This window comes from Salvelinus sp. IW2-2015, linkage group LG6.2 (assembly GCF_002910315.2).
Source record: "Salvelinus sp. IW2-2015 linkage group LG6.2, ASM291031v2, whole genome shotgun sequence".
Classification (NCBI taxonomy): domain Eukaryota; kingdom Metazoa; phylum Chordata; class Actinopteri; order Salmoniformes; family Salmonidae; genus Salvelinus; species Salvelinus sp. IW2-2015.
The window spans coordinates 2,967,318-2,993,001 of record NC_036846.1 but is presented as its reverse complement, the minus strand read 5'-3'; the positions used below and the strand labels follow the sequence as shown (position 1 = coordinate 2,993,001).

Genomic DNA, 25,684 nt, shown 5'->3' with positions numbered 1-25,684 from the left:
TACAATATTGTCGAAAAACAATTCCCTTTAGATATTTTTCATATAGCCAACAAAAAATATTCAATAGTTTGACACTTCGAATTTGACCGTCTCACAAAAATGTGGTTACACCTGCCATCTAGTGGTTGTAGAAGATGCTTTCATATTACCAAGGAGCCCTACCTGTAGCGATTGAACACATTCCAAGGTGTTACTGCATATTTTTTTATGCAGTGAATTCACACAGACACATAACTCATCATAACACGTTTATTTCATTAACACATACACGTCAAATCTGGATTGGAAAATCTCTCCTTCAGAATGTAACCTTAAGTGCACTGTAAATAGTGCTGACATTTATCAGCAACACCAATAGTTTCCAAATAAGGTTAAACTTGATGTGTAGAGTGAACCAGTTATGTTATTTATTTATTTTTACAAATAAAGTGTTACACAAATATATTTTCTGTAAGAATATACTCTTTACAACTTTGTTCATAAATTCTCATGACGAATGTAAAATGTTTGCCTGGCTACCCAAACTCCTTGCATCTGGCCAAACGGTACGCCATGCCCATGGATGTTAGTTTCTTCTTTGCAATGAGTCTGGATCCGAGTAACTCCATGACAATTTCTATAATGGCAAAAACATTCTAATCGTTCCCTGAATATGATGGGTTGGGCCTGGGCCAGAGCCAGAACACACGTGGGTAAAGCTGAGGTTTGAAAATCAATCATTGGCTTTGCTACTGATTGGTTAGAGATGATCCAATTGCTGATTACTTTGTTTTGTACAACACCTCTCATTATGACATCACCTCAAATAATGTCAGTCTCAGACGGAAGTATGTAGCGAACAACAGAGCAGCGGAGTAATTCAGTTTTTTTTTTTTTACCTTTATTTAACTAGGCAAGTCAGTTAAGAACAAATTCTTATTTACAATGACAGCCTAGGAACAGTGTGTTAACTGCCTTGTTCAGGGGCAGAATGACAGATTTTTACCTTGTCAGCTCGGAGATTCGGTCTAGCAACCTTTCGCTTACTGGCCCAACGCTCTAACCACTAGACTACCTGCCGCCCCAGTTTGAGTCGTCAGGCAAGTAAAATGTACTCTATGCATGTGATCCACCATTTTTTAAATACTGTAATTTAAATGGGCTGAATTCCTCCCTGATTCAAGGCTTAACCATTCAGACAGTATATTATTAATGGGGGGGGGGGGGGTCGTCTGGATCCAGGCTGTTCTGTTTCTTCAGGCTTAATTCAAACTATTCAGAGGGTAAGAAGAGGGACAGTTCTCTCTGATTCCAGCTGGAAAATCCTTTCTTTGCTTCTCTTTCCCTGCAGAGATAATCACACACAAAATAATTATTCCACTTCGTCATCTGTATCATCATCATCTGTATACCATAAGGCGGTGCACAATTGGCCCAGCGTAGTCGGTTAGGGTTCGGCCGGGGTTGGCCGTCATTGTAAATAAGAATTTGTTCTTAACTGACTTGCCTAGTTAAATAAAGGTTAAATAACACATTTAAAAGATTATCTTTATATGATGCCCTTGTACATCCTAGTTTATGTGACCGTAAGGACAAATACAGCAGTTGTTATCTTTGCATGTCATTAATGCAACCACTACACTACAGATTAAATTATTCAAACCATCAAGACAAGAATGACATGTATTACGGTAAGAGAGCGTGACATAATATATCAGTCCCATATCAAAGTTAACAATAGCAATCTTAAAGATTCATAATACAGGATACATAGATAGCAATTATCTTAGTAGTTAGTACCGTACATAATTACTGTAAACATTGTAAAGTGAAACAAATCAAGTAATCAAATTACAAACACTGTTTCCATTGTCTTTTACAAACAATGGTAGTGTTCTACTCACCTCTGTAAAATGAACAGTGTGACCATTATGAGCAATGACACCAGGTCCACTGTGATCCATATCATTCTGTATCTATCAGGTCTCTAAAACACATACACACCTAGTAGGTACATTCATATGACCCATAGATCGCGCACAAGATTAAAAACACAGCATTGAACAAGAAAATGTCAAGTTCAATGCTACACATGGATATCATAATATATGCTAGCTAATGTTCAAACACAACATTGACTTTGTGAGAATTACAATGTCAGGGTGGGGTGATCGGGTTGACTTTTGAAGAGGGAGTGTCTATGGAAGAGTGAAAAAGAGAGGTTTGATGTGAGTCCCTCACCATTGTCCAGTCAGGCTGGGTCATGTCCTGTAGGAGGGAGCAGGCYTTGGTGGTCACAGAGTTGGCCCCCGAGCACCACAGCAGAGAGAAGAGCCATGGTTCATTCACCACCCACAGGTTCACTGACACATTCCTGCTCCGAAGCTCCCTGGCACACGGAAACACACAAAAACACAAATTTAGTTGGTAATTCAAAGATTAGTTGAAAGAGCTCAGCTCATACAGAGCTACTTCAGCAAACATGACACTTCTCAAAGACTACAGACAGAAGTGATCAATCATAACATGTCATACTATTAAAGCACACATCATGTTTGTTCAGACAACACTTTCCCATCATCTTTGGAGCTGTTCGTTTCCCTAAACCAACAGAAACTATCATCCCATGAGAACGTTTCACTACTGGGCTCTCAGCCATTAAAAAACACACCTGGGTGAAAACATGATATGAGTCTCWTTCTTCCCTGAAGCAGCGTGTGTCTCCATCTACAACAATGCCAGTTCTTTGTCTCAGCACACCAACACTTTTCATTGTGACACTATTGTTTGCCCTGCAGCAGTCAGTCAGCACAGGAAGAGTAGAATGTGGTTCTGGAATTAAGGTTTATTTGGCTACAGCTCTGAGAAAAGTGTGGGCGCTTTGAGGTAGGCTACTCACCCAATCTCTGTGGCACTCAACGCACTGTATTTGACATTCAGATGGTCTCCTCTGTCAAGGTCCATATCAGACACATCGTTGTAGACCTGTATGAACCCTGGTGCGACCTCCCTCACATCCCCCCTGTGTTTGGGGGGAAGCCAGAGGATCTAGAGAGAGAAACYACAAAAAACACTGTCATACAACTGRAATAAGACTTTAACTACACAGGACAGGAATGATAAAGCGGTGATACTGATAGACATTCTACTCACCAGGTCTTGGGGGATGCCAGATTTGAGGATGGTGTTCACAGTGTCGATAGTGTCATTGTTGTCGTCATTTTTTAGGTCAAAGATGACAGAGGTGTTATGAGTCTTGGCTAGGTCCAGCAACTGCAGAAGGGAGGGAACACTCTGGTTCCCAGCTGTCTTCTTCTCCTGCTCTGACAGCTGGGAGACTGAGCAGAACGGATCCGTCTGAGGAAGACATCCATAGTATGGATGTCATTATGTCAACGAGTTGGTAGAGTTCAAATTGTCATCAAAATGTAAAGGATCTACAGTATATAAGGAATTTTCAAGTAAACCTTCTGAAATGATTTCCAACTACAATATACAAGGGATGCTTGTGAAATTGGATATCACCCTTACCTTCAGGAACCAATCACCAGCGTTTAATTCCTGTAGCTCCTCCCAGGTGAGGTTTGTGCTGTGGTTGAAGTCTTTCCCAGGGAACTTATGTAGAACATCTGTAGTCCTCCTCAGGAAATGGCTTCCGTGGTCGTGCATCAGGTAAGGAACTCTGTCCTTACTGGGGAAGGAAGAAACGTCAATAAACTGCGTCTTTGAAAAGCGCTATATAAATCCCACGTGTTATTATTATTAAACTGAAAACAATTTAAAACAGCAGTGCACACAACTCTGCAACGTCTATGTATAGATGAAGCAGCCTTAGTCCCCCGGGTACCTGAGCTGCACGTCCGTCTCAAAAGCGATCACMTCGCACCCCACACTCCTTCTGAACGACATCAGGGTGTTCTCTGGGGTTAGCTGAACACAGAGAGAGGACAGATGTGTGAGAAACACTCCTGTGCTAAATACAGATGACACAGCTAAGCTGAGTGGGCCTATTGTGGCGATAGTAGAGAAGAGTGGAGCAATGTAATGGGGGCAGAGCAACATGCCATGTGGGGCCCTCATAGAGGAATGTTGCCTCAAAAAGAATTCAGCACTGAGCAAATTTCAGGCCTGCTGAACCGCAAACTTGAACTTTGTCAAATTCTGTGCAACTTCCGGCGCGCTTTACGGTGAACACTGAGGCTGTACCCACTTTAACTTACAGTTTTAACAGTGGCCAAGTAGGCTACTGTGGCTATTTGATCATAATGTCGGCCTACCAGAGCAGTCTACCATAAAAAATGATGAAGACAAATGCATCCCATAATATTTGAACATGGAAATAGCTGTTCTATCATTCAGTCTACAGTAGCAACCAATGTGTGGTGTGCAATGCCTATACATTCCATGAGACTTTTGAGAAAAAAACATGCAGGCTTGACATCAAACTGTTTATCCACTTGTCCTTCATACCATCATTACAGAGAATCGGACAAATTATGCTACACTCTGCCTATTGGCTACTTAGCTTATTCAAGACTGTCTCAAAATACAATGTCTACTGAAATAGAATCCTACTCCAATGCACTCTTTGTACAAGAAAATATCTTGCAGTTAGTTTTGCATACTAAATAGTGAATAGTTCGTTGTGTTTCGGTATCATTGAATATGTTACATTGAAAGTGGCTAATGTTGGGTTGATTCGATCACAATTCCCACAGTAGAGCGAAAAGTTGATAGTGTTGACTAAAGGGGAAAACTGTATAAAGTTGAGCGAAGTTCAATCTCGTGCTTCTTTGTYCAGGCTCACATTTCTTCTGCGCGGCAGTCGGATGGAGGTTAGAGGGAACGTTGAGTTCAAGCCCTCTGATTCACTGGCAAGTGATGGAAATAGGGATATGTGCTCAGTGCAATGTAAACACTAATCCTAAAGTAATTTGGTTATACTGTATCTACACTATTTGATGATTTATCCGTTAGCCTACTGAATCATAAGGGATGATTATGGAATTTATGACAACAGTAAAATGGTAACACATAAGCCATTTTTGGATGATGGTCTTGTAGCTYTGTAATAAAGCCTTATCCACTGTATGAGTAAGGTAGTCAATCAACTTTCGGTATTTTGTGTTTTCCAGCTTAGACCTTTAATATTGAGGCAATATAAAACTAATGTAGGGTATGAGAAATAGACTGAGCAGGATGCACTTCCTCACCATTGGTGCTCCGCGATGACCAATGAGGGCAGGTTTAGGGGGCAGCTGTTTCTCCTCCACCAGACAAGGGGATTGGATGAGGAGGGGGCTGAGGAAGATTGCCACCGACACGCCAGCAAACACTACCATGATGAGGATCTTAGAGGCTGGGGACACAAACAGACACAGGTTAACAAATGAAACAGTCATACTTGAACTATTGTTGTGAATAGAAAAAGGCAAAGAAAGAAMATGCTGCATTTAGTCAACTGAATTAGTTCATACAGCTGGTACAATCATTCATTTTACATTACATTTACGCTTTAGTCATTTAGCAGACGTTCTTATCCAGAGCGACTTACATTCGCAATTAGGGTTGTGCAGCCCAGTTTTCACAGAACTCAATTCTATTGAACTAAAATACCTGTATATGGGTGTGTAGGCTACTGGATGTCTCATATTATTGATGTCATGGTGAGTGTTTGTGTATTTCTATTGGAGGAGTTCAGTATCAGCACTGACCTATTCTGCGGGTCCTTTGGAAACACTGGAACACCAGGCAGCTTACCAAGGTCAGGGCTCCAACCCCTCCCATCTGTAGGAATGGAGCCGTGGCCTGAGGGAGATCAATGTTACATACCAAAGCTCTGACCCCAAACGCATTTATTCTTAAAAATATATATATATTTAACCTTTATTTAACTAGGCAAGTCAGTAAAGAACAAAGTCTTATTTACACTGACAGCCCAGGAACAGTGGGTTAACTGCCTTGTTCTGGGGCAGAACGATCGATTTTTACCTTGTCAGCTCGGAGATTTGATCGAGCAACCTTTCGGTTACTGGCCCAAAGCTCTAACCACTAGGCTACCTGCCGCCCCAAAACCTGCTTCACATCTCACTATAGCTCTAACATTCTCACCAACGCGCGCGCGCGCACACACACACACCACACACACCACCACACACACACACACACACACACACACACACCACACACACACACAACACACACCACACACACACACCACACACACACACACACACACCCACACACACACACACACACACACACACACCACACACACACACACACACACACACACACACACCTAATAGACGGTTCCATGCTGCAATACTTTAGCCTTACTATACCTGTAGTGACAGAGAACAGTGTGCCACTCTTTTTTCCACTGTAGGCTTATTCCAGTGGTGCCCAGGCGATGAAGACCACACCAAAAACAGGAACAACTGTGCAGAGCACCACAAGACAATACAATGCAATCAATACAGATCATACCTAGGTTAGTTATATTGTTAATCATCTATGCAATTATCATTCATGTTATGCACCTGCAATTATAGCTGGATACTTCGTGTAACACATGCAGGGAAACATTCCAGGAACACATAATATTCCTAATACCTTGTGTAGACAGTGTAAGTCCAAAGGCTCTTTCAAGGCAAGTTGGACCAGCGCAAAGACCTGCAATTAAACAGTCATTACAACACAGCTAATGTCAACTACATAAATACATTGATAGGTATATGAATTGTCTCCCTCACCAGTAACAGGATGCAGTAGATGGTCAGTACGGCAGCGATAACGATCAGCACCATGAACCAGTTCACCCACAGTTTAAGAATGGAAAAAGGCCTTCCTGGTAGGGACAAAAGAGGGTAGAAGATCACAGGGTCTGTGAACTGTGTGGTTGGTGTTGGTGTTGTGTGTGTGTGTGTGTGTGTGTGTGTGTGTGTGTGTGTGTGTGTGTGTGTGTGTGTGTGTGTGTGTCCGAAGCTGTATGACCAAGCTCACCAGTTGACATCCTCACGGTCATTGAAAGCCATCAGACAGACGTACATCCAGAAGAGAGTGAGCAGGGACACAGCGGTAAGGACCGACAACCAGCAGCAGGAACACTATAGCAAGGAGAGTTCATCATTACTGCTGGAACTCTAAACCTGTTCAAATTTTTCCTCACATTGGAAGAACTCATTGATTACTAAACTTGTTTGTCAGGAAAACACTTACCTTCCAGGATACAATTAAAAGTGTGTGTACAGGTTGTTTCGACAGTCAGAAACTGTACGCAGAATTTAATCCAATTAATTAGATTTATCTCCGGGGAACAGGTGAAAATAATCATACACAGTGCATTCGGAAAGTATTCAGACCCATTAACTTTTTCCACATTTTGTTACGTTACAGCCTTATTCTAAAATCGTTTAAATCGTTTTTTCCTGTCAATCTACACACAATACCCCATAATGACAGAGCAAAAACAGGATTTTTGAAATCTTTGCACATTTCTATAAAATAAAATAAATGGAAATATRACATTTACATAAGTACTCAGACCCTTTATTCAGTACTTTGTTGAAGCACCTTTGGCAGCGATTACATCCTAAAATCTTCTTGGGTAGTGTAACGGCATTCAGAAGAAGAAGGTGAGGACCAAGGTGCAGCGTGATACGTYTTCATATTATTTATTCGAAACTGAACACTAAATACAAAATAACAAAAAMAATAACCAAAACAGTTCTGACAGGTGATACAAACACCCACAACTACCAGTGGGAAAACAGGCTACCTAAGTATGGTTCTCAATCAGAGACAACGATAGACAGCTGCCTCTGATTGGGAACCATACAAGGCCAAAACATAGAAATACAAAACCTAGACATACAAACATAGAATGCCCACCCACATCACACCCTGACCCATTCTTCTCTGCTGGTCCTCTCAAGCTGMGTCAGGTTGGATGGGGAGCGTCACTGTAAAGCTACTTTCAGGTCTGTCCAGAGATTTTCGATTGGGTTCAAGACCGGGCTCTGGCTGGGCCACAGGACATTCAGAGATTTGTCCCAAAGCAACTCCTACGTTGTCTGTGTGCTTAGGGTTGTTGTCCTGCTGGAAGATGAACCTTCGCCCCAGTCTGAGGTCCTGAGCTCTCTGGAGAAGGTTTTCATCAAGGATCTCTCTGTACTTTGCTCAGTTCATCTTTCGCTCAATCCTGACTAGTCTCCCAGTCCCTGCCGCTGAAAAACATCCCCACAGCATAATGCTGCCACCACCATGCTTCACCGTAGGGATGGTGCCAGGTTTCCACCAGACATGACGCTTGGCATTCAGGCCAAAGAGTTCAATCTTGGTTTCATCAGCCAGAGAATCTTGTTTCTCATGGTCTGAGAGTCCTTTAGGTGGCTTTTGGGAAACTCCAAGTGGGCTATCATCTGCCTTTTACTGAGGAGTGGCTTCCGTCTGGCCACTCTACCATAAATGGCTGATTGGTGGAGTGCTGCACAGATGGTTGTCCTTTTGGAAGGTACTCCCATCTCCACAGAGGAACTTTGGAGCTCTGTCAGAGTGGCCATCGGGTTCTTGGTGGTTCTAAACTTCTTCCATTTAAGAATGATGGAGGCCACTGTGTTCTTGGGGACGTTCAATGCTGCAGAATTTTTTTGTTACCCTTCCCCTGATCTGTTTCTCTACACAATCCTGTCTCAGAGCTCTAAGGACAATTCCTATTACCTCATGGCAATTCCTTCGACCTCATTTGCTCTGACATGCACTGTCAACTGTGGGACCTTATATAGACAGGTGTGTGCCCTGCCAAATCATGTCCAATCAATTGAGTTTACCACAAATCAAATCAAATCAAATTTTATTTGTCACATACACATGGTTAGCAGATGTTAATGCGAGTGTAGCGAAATGCTTGTGCTTCTAGTTCCGACAATGCAGTAATAACCAACAAGTAATCTAACCTAACAATTCCACAACTACTACCTTATACACACAAGTGTAAAGGGATAAAGAATATGTACATAAAGATATATGAATGAGTGATGGTACAGAACGGCATAGACAAGATGCAGTAGATGGTATAGAGTACAGTATATACATATGAGATGAGTAATGTAGGGTATATAAACATAAAGTGGCATAGTTTAAAGTGGCTAGTGATACATGTATTACATAAAGATGGCAAGATGCAGTAGATGATATAGAGTACAGTATATACATATACATATGAGATGAGTAATGTAGGGTATGTAAACATTAAATTAAGTGGCATTGTTTAAAGTGGCTAGTGATACATTTTTACATAATTTCCATCAATTCCCATTATTAAAGTGGCTGGAGTTGAGTCAGTATGTTGGCAGCGGCCACTAAATGTTAGTGGTGGCTGTTTAACAGTCTGATGGCCTTGAGATAGAAGCTGTTTTTCAGTCTCTCGGTCCCTGCTTTGATGCACCTGTACTGACCTCGCCTTCTGGATGATAGCGGGGTGAACAGGCAGTGGCTCGGGTGGTTGTTGTCCTTGATGATCTTTATGGCCTTCCTGTGACATCGGGTGGTGTAGGTGTCCTGGAGGGCAGGTAGTTTGCCCCCGGTGATGCGTTGTGCAGACCTCACTACCCTCTGGAGAGCCTTACGGTTGTGGGCGGAGCAGTTGCCGTACCAGGCGGTGATACAGCCCGACAGGATGCTCTCGATTGTGCATCTGTAGAAGTTTGTGAGTGCTTTTGGTGACAAGCCGAATTTCTTCAGCCTCCTGAGGTTGAAGAGGCGCTGCTGCGCCTTCTTCACAACGCTGTCTGTGTGGGTGGACCAATTCAGTTTGTCCGTGATGTGTACACCGAGGAACTTAAAACTTTCCACCTTCTCCACTACTGWCCCGWCGATGTGGATAGGGGGGTGCTCCCTCTGCTGTTTCCTGAAGTCCACAATRATCTCCTTTGTTTTGTTGACGTTGAGTGTGAGGTTATTTTCCTGACACCACACTCCGAGGGCCCTCACCTCCTCCCTGTWGGCRYTCTCGTCYTTGTTGGTAATCAAGCCTACCACTGTAGTGTCYTCCGCAAACTTGATGATTGAGTTGGAGGCGTGCATGGCCACGCAGTCGTGGGTGAACAGGGAGTACAGGAGAGGGCTCAGAACGCACCCTTGTGGGACCCCAGTGTTGAGGATCAGCGGGGTGGAGATGTTTTTATCTACCCTCACCACCTGGGGGCGGCCCGTCAGGAAGTCCAGTACCCAGTTGCACAGGGCGGGGTCGAGACCCAGGGTCTCGAGCTTGATGACGAGTTTGGAGGGTACTATGGTGTTAAATGCTGAGCTGTAGTCGATGAACAGCATTCTCACATAAGTATTCCTCTTGTCCAGATGGGTTAGGGCAGTGTGCAGTGTGGTTGCGATTGCGTTGTCTGTGGACCTATTGGGTCGGTAAGCAAATTGGAGTGGGTCTAGGGTGTCAGGTAGGGTGGAGGTGATATGGTCCTTGACTAGTCTCTCAAAGCACTTCATGATGACGGAAGTGAGTGCTGCGGGGTGGTAGTCGTTTAGCTCAGTTACCTTAGCTTTCTTGGGAACAGCAGACTGGGATAAGGATTGATTGAATATGTCTTTAAACACACCAGCCAGCTGGTCTGTGCATGCTCTGAGGACYCGGCTGGGAATGCCGTCTGGGCCTGCAGCCTTGCGAGGGTTAACACGTTTAAATGTTTTACTCACCTCGGCTGCAGTGAAGGAGAGCCCGCAAGTTTTGGTAGCGGGCCGTGTCAGTGGCACTGTATTGTCCTCAAAGCGAGCAAAAAAGTTATTTAGTCTGTCTGGGAGCAAGACATCCTGGTCCGCGACGGGGCTGGTTTTCTTTTTGTAATCCGTGATTGACTGTAGACCCTGCCACATACCTCTTGTGTCTGAGCTGTTGAATTGCGACTCTACTTTGTCTCTATACTGGCACTTAGCTTGTTTGATTGCCTTGCGGAYGGAATAGCTACACTGTTTGTATTCGGTCATGTTTCCGGTCACCTTGCCCTGGTTAAAAGCAGTGGTTCCGCTTTCAGTTTCACGCGAATGCTGCCATCAATCCACGGTTTCTGGTTTGGGAATGTTTTAATCGTTGCTGTGGGTACGACATCGTCAATGCACTTCCTAATGAACTCGCTCACCGAAACAGCGTATTCGTCAATGTTGTTGTTGGACGCAATGCGGAACATATCCCAATCCACGTGATCGAAGCAGCCTTGAAGAGTGGAATCAGATTGGTCGGACCAGCGTTGAACAGACCTGAGCGCGGGAGCTTGCTGTTTTAGTTTCTGTTTGTAGGCTGGAAGCAACATAATGGAGTGGTGGTCAGCTTTTCCGAAAGGAGGGTGGGGGAGGGCCTTATATGCGTCGCGGAAGTTGGTATAACAATGATACAAGGTTTTACCAGCCCTGGTAGCACAATCGATATGCTGATAGAATTTAGGGAGTTTTGTTTTRAGATTAGCCTTGTTAAAATCCCCAGCTACGATGAATGCAGCCTCAGGGTGTGTGGTTTCCAGTTTACAAAGAGTCAGATAAAGTTCGTTCAGGGCCATCGATGTGTCTGCTTGGGGGGGTAATATATACGGCTGTGATTATAATCGAAGAGAATTCCCTTGGTAGATAATGCGGTCGACATTTGATTGTGAGGAATTCTAAATCAGGTGAACAGAATGACTTGAGTTCCTGTATGTTGTTATGATCACACCACGTCTCGTTAATCATAAGGCATACACCCCCGCCCCTCTTCTTACGAGAAAGATGTTTGTTTCTGTCGGCGCGATGCGTGAAGAAACCAGCTGGCTGCACCGACTCCGTTAGCGTCTCTCGAATGAGCCATGTTTCCGTGAAGCAAAGAACGTTACAGTCTCTGATGTCTCTCTGGAATGTTACCCTTGCTCGGATTTCATCAACCGCTGTGAACTACAATCAAGTTGTAGAAACACCTCAAGGATGATCAATGGAAACAGGATGCACCTGAGCTCAATTTGGAGTCTCTTAGCAAGGGGTCTGAATACGTAAGTAAATAAGYTATATCTGTTTTTTATTTTTAATACATTTGCAAAAAAAATCTAAAAACCTATTTTTGCTTTGTCATTATGGGGTATTGTGTGTAGATTGATAAGGAAATGTTTTTATTTAATCAATTTTAGAACAAGGCTGTAATTTAACAAAATGTGGAAAAGGGAAGGGGTCTGAATACTTTCCGGATGCAAATGTAATGTGTTAAAAATGAAATTATCTGAAATACCTGATTTACGTAAGTATTCAGACCCTTGCTATGAGACTCGACGTTCCCCAGAGGGCTTAGGACGTCAGACTGGGGCAAAGGTTCACCTTCCAACAGGACAARGACCCTAAGCACACAGCCGAGACAGCGCAGGAGAGGATTAAGGACAAGTCTCTGAATGTCCTTGAGTGGCCCAGCCATAGCCTGGACTTGAACCCGATCAAACATCTCTGGAGAGACCTGAAGATAGCTGTGCAGCAACGCTCACCATCCAACCTGACAGAGCTTGAGAGGATCTGCAGAGAAGAATGGGAGAAACTCCCCAAAAACAGGTGTGCCAAGCTTGTAGAGTCATACCCAAGAAGACTCAAGGCTGTAATCGCTGCCAAAGGTGGTTCAACAAAGTACTAAATAAAGGGTCTGAATACTTATGTAAATGTGATATTTCAGTTTTTAATTTTTAATACATTTGCAAAACTTTCTAAAAACCTGTTTTTGCTTTGTCATTTTGGGGTATTGTGTGTAGGTTGATGATGGGAAAAAAACGATTTAATCAATTTTAGAATAAGGCTGTAACGTAACAAAATATGGACAAAGTCAAGGGGTCTGAATTCTTTCCGAATCCACTATATATATAACCCCTAGCTATGGTTTAGAAGTACATATTCATTGAGTTTTCTTGTGTGGCTGGTCGACCCAAAAAGTGTGTTTTTGTGTTTGTGATTGCGTGAGTGTGTGTTTATGTAGACTGTACATGTGATATTTCTAAGGGGCTCAGCTCCCTCTGGGATGTTTGAGTCACTCCAACGCCTCCTCATGTTTGGTTTCACCTGCTGTTCCATGCCACCACACTTAGGGGGAATCAATACAGTCATCAAACACACTGGCATCCACCATTCAACCAACCTCAATTGTGTCCGAACAGAAACCCCCCTCCCCTTGGACACTAATGGTTTGTCCCCTTTGTAGTCCTGTCCCAGATCACCTTTTACCTGTGAGTTCCTGTGAGTTCAGTTCAGCAATTAGTCCTGGCACATATTCACATGCTCTAATATGCACCACAATCTCCCTCCTCCCAATTATCCTGCTCTTATTTACACAACAGGTCTGAATGAACGGATGCCTCTCCAATAACATCCATCCACATCTCACATGCCTAGGAATAGAGGCTTCCTATTATACACCCACGGTGAGTTTATAAAGGGGAAACATCCTCATGCATCCACTGAATGCTGTCCAATGGAATGATAGTGACTGTTGCTGCTGGATGGTGATGACGTAGATGATGACATAGATGATGACATAGATGATGATGATGACGATGATTGACATTACAACACATACCAAAGCCATTTTAACATTTACATGTAGGCCTGACTCACCTGGGAGAAGTCACTAAAACAACTACATGGAATTACAGTATATAAACCAACGTTGAGGATAATGATGGTAATGTATGAGAAGTTAGTACCAAAACTGTTAATCATCTTAATGTATGTTCTATAGCTATATTCTACGCAAAAATCTAAATCTGGGTCCACAACAGTACTCACTTTTCGTTTCCTCTCACTGGGGTGCCTCCAGTTGCAGCTATACATTACCCTGCAGCATATTCGGCCACAGCTGTCCTCAGACATCATCACCTCCTCTCCTCAATTACTATCAACTAAAAGGATATCCTGTCCAGAGGAGTGTGGATCCTGTCGGTCCTGTTGTGTAGTTATTTGATCCTCTCAGCCTTGAGGGGCTGGATAGAGTGGTGGGGGGGACAACACTCCTGGAGAACACCTTGTCTGGCAGCTCTGTATGTGAGGAGAGGGGCTCCGCTCCGCAGTGGGCTGACTCACCACTCTAAACCTACACAGTGTAGGAGGAGAGAGAAAAAAGACTGAGGGGAAAAACAGGGAATATCTGTGAGTATTAGGGCCATCCCCGTTCAATAACTTCCTGAATAGAAATTCTAAGTTGGGGAGCTGCTGACAATGGCCAACCCTGTGGGGTTCTGTGAGAGTACCACGGAGAGGCCTGAGAGTGAGATCCCACCATAAGACACTCAGTTCCGTGGGAGTAGGGAGGGAGAGGAYGAAGGAGGAGGGGGCTCATCGTCAGCAGGGGGTTGCAGTGCAGAGATGTACAGACTTCAACCGGGTGATTAGCTCGGGGGACTGGTGACCTGTTTTTATGAAACCAAGATATTAAGCCTTCACATTATTGAAATATTACTCTACAAAGAGAGCTAAAAGATGGATGAGGGAGGTGAGGGAAGAATATTCAGTGAACAGGCTGGGGCAGATACATGTAAACCTGCTACCCCCTTATTCTCTTCACTGGGGTGATGATATTGAATTACGGCACGGTGCCCAGTGCCCACATAACAAAAACAAAATAAAAAAACACATTCAAAGTTTAAAAGAGTTGTACCACATTGTAAACCAAATRGACATTAGACCGTCTATTGATCCATTTCGGGAAAGTCTGACAAGTCTTTTTTAAAGCACGAGCTGTTAATTCATCAAGTTAGAACACTCGTTGAGCTTTCCTTGAAAATGAATAACTATTAGCCGATTGTAAAAACAAGCCAAATGTACTTGGTCAGTTATTATATTTGTTTGGGGATTTTCGCCATTAATATGTATCAGATAATCAAATGTATACTGTTGGTCAAGGGCTGAGGTGTGTTAAGCAAACTTCAGACCTGACACATTTTGTTTGAATAGGTATTTGGTCGACAAGTCCATAATTCAAAATAAGTATTTAAGAGAAAGAAAGAAAAGTCAACACGTATAGATAGGGGCCAGTATGAAATAGTGTGAAGGTATTTTGTGCTGAGGGAAAGCCCTTCTCTAAAAATCAGGTTGGATTGAGGAGAACCATATGATCACAGGAACATGTCTGAGCAGGTCYACAACGGGAAAGAAGTGAGGGTCAAGAGAAATCTGAGCAGGAAACCAGATCATTTGCCATTGTAATGTAAGTTGTCTATGCCTACAAATCTACAGACTAAGAATGTAGGCACAGAAGTGAATTTCAGGATGCTTGGTGGAAACCTCCTTTAAACCTACCACTTCTTGGCCAGGGCTCCCTTGAAAAAGAGACTTTGTCAGCTGCTACAGAATCATACAGTCTCCACAGTATGTCATAATACAATACAACAGTGAATAATCAGTGTGTTCTCAGTCCTTGTACATACAGTCTGGCGTCAATCACTATCAACAGATTTTGAGGAACCATCCATAACATTCAGTATCAAGTCTAGTGACCATCAACACTGAATGCCACAAACAGATCACTTGAAATGATGTGTATTACAGAAAATCCCCAAATGCTAAGCATTGTGTTGATCCCTCTGAACTAAATACAAACTTTAGTGGTCTTAAATGTCCCCATTACAAGACGAATAAATAAACACATGGAATAAAAAACGTCTGACAATCAAAAGGGAGAGTGTTCCGATAAGCATGGGCCTAAAAAACAATACATATTTGTTAGAAGAAACATCTCTGTTTCTGAAACAATTGTATACTGTGGCATTTACTCTTAACAATAGTAATGTCAAGGCCAAGACAAACTCAGCAGTGTTGCGAGTGTGAGACTGCATGATTCACAACTTGGCACACATCAAGCACTGGGACTTGGCAAAAAATMTACATAGCATATCAATGTTTGCTAGGTAGGCGAGGGTAGGCACAGGTAGTCAGGTATTCAACACGGTAATAAGGAAGGGTTACTGATCAGAACAGATAAGGTGAAGCAAAAAACAATTGAGCCAAGATTCCAACATGTTTATCACCTACCTTTCTAAATAGAACTTTGAAATGGAGTCATGAATGCCCTTTTTCACTTCAACATTTATAATGTTGTAATGATCCATAAGATCCTGGGCATGACAAAAGATGTTATGTTTTGAGAGTTGTCATCACATTAAGCAATAATGACTTTCTCAAACTATGGTGGTGAGAAAGTTGAGACATATTGGGACGAGTTTGATCTAAACCTGATTGTTCCACCTTTGAGAACTTAACTTTAAAATCAGGAAATAGAATGAAATGTCTCACAATTTATTGTAACAATGTCCTGTTACCACATTTAAGTCCATTTCCATTGCATCCCTCAATGTGGCTTAACTGTCCTGGATTTGAAGTTAAAAATATTTAGTTAACTCACTCATGTTGACATAAAAAGGTAATACAATGTCATACAAAAGTGAGTGACAGAAAGCCTAATATTGAACCCTTTCTGTGGTAAACCCTGTACTGAGTGAATTTTGTTATTTAGAATGTGGTCTGTCTGCATCAGAACCACATAAAGTATTGTATCTACAATTACAGGACATTTCACATGTTCTCCTCATTTGACCAAAGTTTAAAAACAATTMACCATTGAGCATGAATAACTATCTCTTTTCAAACTCAGTGTTTAACCCAGTCAATCAATTTAGTTGAAATATGTAGATATATTAATCAATTTGAGTTAATTTGACAAGGCATTAAAATACAATASGCTAGTAAAAGGAGTGAGGTGCATCATACCTTGAGATAATATAATGTGTGCGTCTCTCTTGTAGTGTTGCAACACTGTAACAGCCGGTGATATTCTGTTCATCAACTTTTTCTAGTCCAGTCCACTATATTTCGTTACCTCTTTTCTGTGTCTGTTGTTCTGTCATCCACTCCCGTTCTTTGTGGAAATCCGTGCCCGGAATGTAAATGAATGATAATGAATGGGTGCAAGTTTCTAAAGTATTACGGGGAGGGGTATGCGGAGGGAGGCAAGTCGCCTGAACGTACGTAGCCTACAATTGCAGATAAATGCTTTGAGCGCATTTTTAAAACTATTGGTAAATTAGAATGTACATGTCTAGGGGTAGAGGCAGAAACGTTTTTCACATTGCCTAACTCATCAATAGACTAAATAAATGGACAGTTCATATATGGATAGTCCTATATAGGGATAGTTCACCCAAATTACAAAACGACACTTCGACAGGATTTTTTTGTTTCCTTACCCTGTAAGCAGTCCATGGACAAGGTGAGACAACAATCCATGCTTTGGTTAGGTTTCCCTGGCACGGTTTCCACATGCTAACAAAGCATGGAGTGCTGTCATACATTGTACATAGACTGCTTAAAGGGTAAGGAAACCAATATGTCATTCTGTAATTTGTAATATCCCTTTAATAGTGTTAGAACACCGTTAGGGCTTCTGTATGCGATGTCTGCACTATTTCATACAGAACTATAGGTCAATACTACTGCTCCGAAAACAGTTCAATTAAGCTTAAGGGAACTGAGCACGATTTAAAACGTGTCATGTGGAAGTTGTTACTGAGACTTAATTCCCTTTCAGCAACATTACCTAACCACACTTAAAGCGCGACAGAATGCATGTCATGCTCTATTTCTGTTGGAAATTGTCTCACAAATAACTTGCTAATCTACTATTGGCCAAGATGAACATGTAGGCTACAAAGGAAAAAGACACCTGGGTTTTTCACAGGAGGTATACAGAGATGATAGGGCTATTGCATTTAATCTATATCTGTTCAGTTTATATTTTGAGTTTTGCCTAATTGGTGTATTTTAAATATCTGGCTACTGGGGAACATCCCTATATGAACTTGTTGAATCCCATAGGGGCATAATACATGTAATTACAGAGATATTACGATTAATTCTCACATCAGACCACTACAGTCCTCTGCTAGGCTACACCTTGAAGTGCAATAGCAACATAGGCTGATATCTTCTGGAGCAGATGTTATGGACACATACACTGAATCTCGGCATCTTAACTGAGCACTTGACCACGTTCGAAATAAATATGAAACATATCATATGCTTGTATTTATTTCATTGTGTTCTATGTAAACTACTTTCATACTCTTATTATGGAGTCTATATATTATAGCGGGGCTCTCTGTAAGTGCACATGCGCATCCATTGCATCGATGATTATAATGCGCCAGCAGGGCGTTTGTTTGAAAGGGAAATTGTCTTTTTAGCCTGGTAAGATCTTTGTTGTTGCTATTTGTAGCTAGCTAGAGGCCATGACAATAAAATAACTGTTTAGGTTTTGGATTCATTGTAACATTTAATGTAATCTGTAGTTGATTTACTACACTTGCAGTATTTTGTCATCACCGGCTACTGTAGCTAGCTAACAACAAATGTTAGAACAGGTTGCTGTTGCTATCATGAAAAATGCTGCTACTAATAATGGCTGAGCTCGTAACGTTATTGGAATTGAATTTGATTCGAGTCCCTATTCAATACATTTAGTGACCCACTTATTGCTTGAGAAATTGCATTGTTAAGGCAAACCTCCTGTGAATATTAGCATATTGTGTATTCAGCTAAATTGTCTTCCGTGCGTCTGTAATCTCTGCTGCCCAGAATCAAATCTCTGGAAATCATCTTCTTTATATTATTCTTCTTCTTCGATGGGGTTCAACGGCGGTTGGCATCCAATGTTAATGGTGTATTACCGCCATCAGCTGGACGGTGTATTGAATAAGAAACAACAACAAAAACATTGCTGGAAATGGGGAAAAACGACATCATACAAAATTAAACATGTCAACTAAGAAAACCCATCCCACTTCTTCAATCTCATTCCACTTCAAAATACATCCCTACACAGGATCAAAGGCCTGTCATGGCGGAACATTCACCGACAGGATTTTTTGCACGGCCTCGGCTGTGAGTTCACGAAGACGCAATAAACGTTCAGCAGCATTTCACAATGATTCCAATTTTCTTAGACTTCTTCTCTCCGCTTGTGCTGTTCAGTTTATGACCATTGCAATAAATAATACAAAGCCCACCTTTTTAACATGTAGCATTTCACTATCCCTCGGTTGATGAGAACTACCATTGTTTCTTCCCCGCCAATCGTTCCTTCCAATCTTACCGCCTCCAGATAGGAGACACGCTGGACACGCCTTACCCTTGCCACCTCATTCTCCTTCACCCTAACAGGGGACCCCAGGAATTCAGGCGCATGTTGACTTCCACAGTTGTAGCATTTCACTTCATCTGGCATACGATACTCTTCCCTTCTGCACACACTTGACACATGGCCAAATCTTTTACATTCATGAAACTGAAGGGGCTTGTGCACAAAAGCTCTTACAGGGTATTTCGTGAATCCTAACTTTATATGAGAAGAGAGAGACTCTTCCTCAAAGTACAGTAGCATGAATGAAGTGAACTTATTTTTTCCAGGTCAGTCAACGTGCACCAACCACTCCATCAATATCTTCAGTAATATCCTCTGCCTTTATTTACATACAGGAAACATTCCACTCAGATATCTTTTTTTTGTCTATAAACACACTTCTTCTGCACCACAAATGAACAAACATTTCTAAATGAGACCACTTCTTGTGACTTTCACCGACTCCAACACATTCCAGATTTTCCTGGAGACGTTAAACGGATTTCCCAAGTAGCATTGATCCAAAACCCTCACTCTGACTAATAACGAGTCTAGTGGTTTCCTATTTTCCAACATAGCTTAACTTCTCGTTTCCCTTTTTCTTCGCCACTGTAACCCACTCATTCTCACTTTCCGCCAATCTTCCTGTCCCCATCTCCAATCCTGAAAATCCTCTTGGCCATCCAAATGAAGCCCCCCACAAATGCCAGGTGCACCCCAAAATTGTGATTCGTTAATTAATCAGGGACGCAAAAACCATGGAGCGCACCTGACCGGTAATTGTTCCTCATTTAAACCCTCCTATTCCACACAGCCTCCTAACAAACGTAACATTTTGTTTTGGAGACTATAGCATGCAGAAATTATCATTGGCTATGTCTTTTTTGGACCAATAGGTTTTGAAAACATGGACCAAAAGATCCCATATGATGACTACCAACTCCCTGTGGTCTTTTTACCTTCTTATGAGAGTCCCCCAGCATGGATAGCCCCTCAGGAGGTATGAGCCTGAGATGACATCCATACCTTGTCATAACACTGTCAACAGCCAGTCTAGTTCACTGCCACCTCAGATCTTAGATGATGTTCACACTGTGTCCTGTCTGTCGGTGTAGCGGATCCACCATCCTGACTACAACAATGAGCTGACCCAGTTCCTGCCACGCACCATTGTGTTGAAGAAACCTCCAGGGGCACAGCTAGGCTTCAACATCCGTGGGGGAAAGGCCTCCCAGCTGGGCATCTTCATCTCCAAGGTGTGTGTGACAGAGAGAGGCTGAGGCTGAGACTGGTGCAACTGCCCAATGAGTGCTGATCTAGCTAGCCTACACTTCTCAGACACTTTCATTGTTTTTAAATATATGTTTTTGCTTTTTCATTTTGTCAGTAATCTCCCTTCTCCTTAATCTCTTTGTGTGTATGTTGCTAGGTGGTCCCAGATTAGGACACCCATAGGGCAGGGCTCCAGGAGGGAGATCAGGTGCTGTCTGTCAATGAGGTGGACTTCCAGGACATAGAGCACTCGAGGGTCAGTGATGTACTGTAGACCATACAACACTATAGACACAACACTACACCTTTTGATAAATCTCATTACTTCATTTTGAACCTCAACACTAACTTGTGTTTAAAAAAAGGTTAATTGTTTTTGGAATACATTTCTCATAGAAATAGTTTCTTCTCCTCTCAGGCTGTAGAGATTCTGAAGACTGCCAGGGAGATTCTGATGAGGGTGCGCTTCTTTCTCTACAGTAAGCGTTGCTTTCACCTGATCCGCCATGTAATATTAAGAAAGTGCCTAAATTGTATCTACTGTATACGGTGTCATTTATGCTTTATACCTCTGCAACCTGTGAAGTTTTTGTTGAATGGTTGTTATGTAACTTCCTGTTTCCCATAGACTACCAGAGACAGAAGGAGAGGACTGTGCACTAGGTGACAGAAAAGTTCCACGGGAGAGTGAGAGAAAGTATGGTTACATGCACACAATAATATGATTATTGTGGATAGTAAGGTTAATATAATAGTTTGTTTAAAACGTTTACATGCTTGGCAAGAAGAACGATTTCCATAATATTCCTGTTTACATGGACACATCTGAAATCAGGCTACCTGATGGGACTTTTGAGAAATGCAGAAATCGGCAATCAAAATAAAACCTGCCACAGTGACCATGTTATTTTTGCGAATACTATTTGATTGGAGTCGATATATAAAGTTTGTGTTTGTGAAAACTATTCTAAAATGATACTTTCAGTTTTTCCGAACTCACTTCACTTGCTCAGAAAACCAGGTGTTTTATTATTATTATAATATTTGTTTATATATACAGTACCAGTCAAAAGTTTGGACACACCTACTCATTCCACGTTTTTTCTTTATTTGTACTATTTCTACATTGTAGATAAATAGTAAAATCATCAAAACTATGAAATAACACATATGGAATCATGTAGTTACCAAAAAAGTGTTGAACAAATCAAAATATATTTTATATTTGGGATTCTTCAAAGATGCTGATGACATCTTTGCACACTCTTGGCATTCTCTCAACCAGCTTCATGAGGAGTCACCTGGAATGCATTCAATTAACAGGTGTGCCTTGTTAAAAGTACATTTGTGAAATTTCTTTCCGTCTTAATGCGTTTGAGACAATCAGTTGTGTTGTGACAAGGTAGGGGTGGTGTACATTTTACATTACATTTTAGTCATTTAGCAGACGCTCTTATCCAGAGCGACTTACAGTAGAGTGCATACATTTTATTAACTTTTTTATTTTTTTACATACTGAGACAAGGATATCCCTACCGGCCAAACCCTCCCTAACCCGGACGACGCTATGCCAATTGTGCGTCGCCCCACGGATCTCCCGGTTGCGGCCGGCTGCGACAGAGCCTGGGCGCGAACCCAGCCCAGCCTGGGCGCGAACCCAGAGACTCTGGTGGCGCAGCTAGCACTGCGATGCAGTGCCCTAGACCACTGCGCCACCCGGGAGAAACAGAAGATAGCCCTATTTGGTAAAAGACCATGTCCATATTATGGCAAGAACAGCTCAAATAAGCAAAGAGAAATGACAGTCCATCATTACTTTAAGACATGAAGATCAGTCAATTGAAAGTTTCTTCAAGTGCAGTCGCAAAAACCATCAAGCGCTATGATGAAACTGGCTCTCATGAAGACCGCAACAGGAATGGAAGACCCAGAGTTACCGCTGCTGCAGAGGATAAGTTCATTAGCGTTACCAGCCTCAGAAATTGCAGCCCAAATAAATGTAACAGACACATCTCAACATCAACTGCAGAGGAGACTGTGTGAATCAGGCCTTCAGGGTCGAATTGCTGCAAAGAAACCACTACTAAAGGACACCAATAAGAAGAAGAGACTTGCTTGGGCCAAGAAACATGGGCACGACATTAGACCGGTAGAAATTTGTCCTTTGGTCTGGAGTCCAAATTGGAGATTTTTGGTTCCATCCGCTGTGTCTTTCTGAGACGCAGTGTGGGTGAATGGATGATCTCCGCATGTGTATTTCCCACCATAAATCATGGAGGAGGGGCTCCTTTGCTGGTGACACTGTCTGTGATTTATTTAGAAATCAAGGCACACTTAACCAGCATGTCTACCACAGCATTCTGCAGCGATACGCCATCCCATCTGGTTTGGGCTTAGTAGGACTATCATTTGTTTTTCAACAGGACAATGACCCATCACACCTCCAGGCTGTGTAAGGGCTATTTGACCAAGAAGGAGAGTGATGGAGTGCTGCATCAGATGACCTGGCCTCCACAATCACGTGACCTCAACCAAATTGAGATTGTTTGGGATGAGTCGGACCGCAGAGTGAAGGAAAAGCAGCCAACAGGTACTCAGCATATGTGGGAACTCCTTCAAGACTGTTGGAAAAGCATTCCAGGTGAAGTTGTGTGAGGGAATGCTAAGACTGTACAAAGCTGTCATCAAGGCAAAGGGTGGCTATTTGAAGAATCTCAAATAGGAAATATTTTTTAATTTGTTTAACACTTTTTTGGTTACTACCTGATTCCATATGTTATTTCATAGTTTTGATGTCTTCACTATTATTCTACAATGTAGAAAATAGCAAAAATAAAGAAAAACCCTTGAGTGAGTAGGGACATATTCTTAAGGGAAGTTCTCATCACTGAAAATGCCATCAAGGGAATGAGTGTACTGGACTAAAGCTTGCAGTCCTTGTGATTTATTTTTTATTTTTTATTAACCAATCTGCTTTCACTCACCTCTGACCAGAACATTGTGAATACTAAATGCTAAACTGGTTACCCCTATTGTGTGTGCATGTATATATGAGAACAGTGTAATGATATTCAAAGAATATTTATAATGCACCAGGGTATAAAAATGTACGTCTGTACATGTCATACCAACTAAATCCACTAGAGGACATACAAGTTAAAGGAATGATTATTGACCTGCATATTCATGTTCTTTTAGCAATAAGAGGGGGTTGATTTGTGTGATTTGAAAGGGGCTATTGTGTATTGCGGCACATTACATTATGTACAAACATCTGTTCGCTGTTGGTATTTTAAACTGAGTTTTATATCCTTTTAATGGCCTGCTGACTGAATCATTTGAGGTTATCCTAAATTAATCAACATACTTGAAGTGTTACAGAACGCCAAAGTAACCAGGGTAACCACTCTGAGAGATTTAGTCTTGGGCTCAGATACTATAAGTTACATTTAAATGTACATCTGAAGGTTGTATGTTATGCTATATGGCAAGGAAGTTACTGATCACTGGTAAAAATCACTGGTTTTGTATGTAAAAAAATGTAATAAAATGTATGCACTCTACTGTAAGTCGCTCTGGATAAGAGCGTCTGCTCTTGGCCGGTAGGGATATCCTTGTCTCAGTATGTAAAAATGTAATAAAATGTATGCACTCTACTGTAAGTCGCTCTGGATAAGAGCGTCTGCTAAATGACTAAAATGTAAATGTAAATCACTGTTTAAATATCAACAACAACAAAACATTTGGGGTACACACATTCTGGTGAGGCTCAGAATCGCTAGGTAAGCGGTTATCGGTAAGCGGTGTAAGTGTGTACTAGGGGTTAGTGCAGGGTGAAAGTGTGTACTAGGGGTTAGTGCAGGGTGTACGTGTGTACTAGGGGTTAGTGCAGCTTCTCCTTCCCCTCAATGTGAATGGATGTTACTTTTCTTTTTATCTTATATTCTGTTGTTTTTCCCCCTCCCCACCTCCCTGTCCCCCTTGCAGAGATTTTCAAAGGTTTTGCATAGCCTTACTCTTAACTATGGCATTGCCAAATAGGCTAGGCAGTGCAGCAACTAAACTAAAGTTGGAACATGCACGGTTTGAACCACCCGGTAAAAATAAAAAGGGTATTTGCCCATTTACAGAAATTAACAGTGGATATAGTGCATCTCCAGGAAACACATCTACGCATGACGGATCATTCTAGACACAAACGGAGAGGATTCTTGTAGATATTACAATTCAAGTTTCATGCTAAATTCTGTGGCTTTCCTATTTGGATTCATAGAGATGTTCAGTTTGTAGAATCAAAAGTTATATTGTACAAAAATGGCTGTTTTGTTATTGTGTAGGACAAATTATTCAACATGGTGGTTATATTAGCCAGTATTTATGCTCCTAATTGGGACAATGACCAGTTTCTCTGAGAGTTTTTCTCACTCCTCCCAGTATGAACACTCACCAATGTATATAGTACTATTATCAACATACAGCTGGCTGGTTATACGCTGTATCGGCAGGATAGAACATCAGCATCTGGTAAGACAAGGGGGGCGGACTATGCATATATGTAAACAACAGCTGGTGCACGATATCTAAGTAAGTCTTGAGTTTTTCTCGCCTGATGTAGAGTATCTCATGATAAGCTGTAGACCACACTATCTACCTAGAGAGTTTTCAACTGTATTGTTCGTAGCTGTCTACATACCACCACATACCGAGGCTGGCACTAAGACAGCACTCAATGAGCTGTATACGGCCATAAGCAAACAGGAAAACGCCCATCAAGAGGCGTTGCTCCTAGTGTCCGGGGAATTTAATGCAGGGAAACTTAAATCTGTTTTACCAAATTTCTATCAGCATGTTAAATGTGCAACCAGAGGGAAAATAACTCTAGACCACCTTTACTCCACACACAGAGACGCGTACAAAGCTCTCCCTCGCCCTCCATTTGGCAAATCTGACCATAATTCTATCCTCCTGATTCCTGCTTACAAGCAAAAAATMAAAGCAAGAATCACCAGTGATTCGGTCAATAAAAAAGTGGTCAGATGAAGCAGATGCTAAGCTACAGGACTGTCTTGCTAGCACAGACTGGAATATGTTCCGAGATTCTTCCTATGGCATTGAGGAGTACGCCACATCAGTTATTGTTATTATCAATAAGTGCATCGATGACGTCATCCCCACAGTGATCGCACGTACATACCCCAACCAGAAGCCATGGATTACAGGCAACATCCGCACTGAGCTAAAGGCTAGAGCTGCTGCTTTCAA

General features: G+C 42.0%; 1 protein-coding gene, 1 long non-coding RNA gene and 1 pseudogene across 3 annotated transcripts; 1 reads left to right on the top strand and 2 right to left on the bottom strand.

Annotated features, from left to right (window-relative positions):
- Positions 1 to 235: 235 nt before the first annotated feature.
- Positions 236 to 6,104, bottom strand: LOC111965676 (glycerophosphoinositol inositolphosphodiesterase GDPD2-like). Of its 2 annotated transcripts, XM_023989879.3 has the most exons (9): positions 5,694 to 6,102; positions 5,193 to 5,338; positions 3,827 to 3,909; positions 3,511 to 3,670; positions 3,133 to 3,336; positions 2,879 to 3,027; positions 2,221 to 2,368; positions 1,884 to 1,966; positions 236 to 1,324 (listed from the first exon to the last, which is right to left on the bottom strand). In XM_023989879.3, the coding sequence occupies exons 1-9, from the start codon at positions 5,764 to 5,766 to the stop codon at positions 1,252 to 1,254; spliced, it is 1,119 nt and encodes a 372-aa protein (XP_023845647.2). In that variant the 5' UTR covers positions 5,767 to 6,102; the 3' UTR covers positions 236 to 1,251. The 2 variants fall into 2 exon arrangements, with proteins under 2 accessions (XP_023845647.2, XP_023845648.2); XM_023989880.3 differs by lacking the exon at positions 1,884 to 1,966 and having other exon boundaries at positions 5,694 to 6,104.
- Positions 6,105 to 6,989: 885 nt separating this feature from the next.
- Positions 6,990 to 16,989, bottom strand: LOC139027964 (uncharacterized). Its single transcript, XR_011480090.1, has 3 exons — positions 16,744 to 16,989; positions 13,768 to 14,071; positions 6,990 to 7,088 (listed from the first exon to the last, which is right to left on the bottom strand). It is a non-coding gene; the product is annotated as an uncharacterized lncRNA (long non-coding RNA).
- LOC111965677 (PDZ domain-containing protein 11-like) lies at positions 16,969 to 24,139 on the top strand (annotated as a pseudogene).
- Positions 24,140 to 25,684: the final 1,545 nt, after the last annotated feature.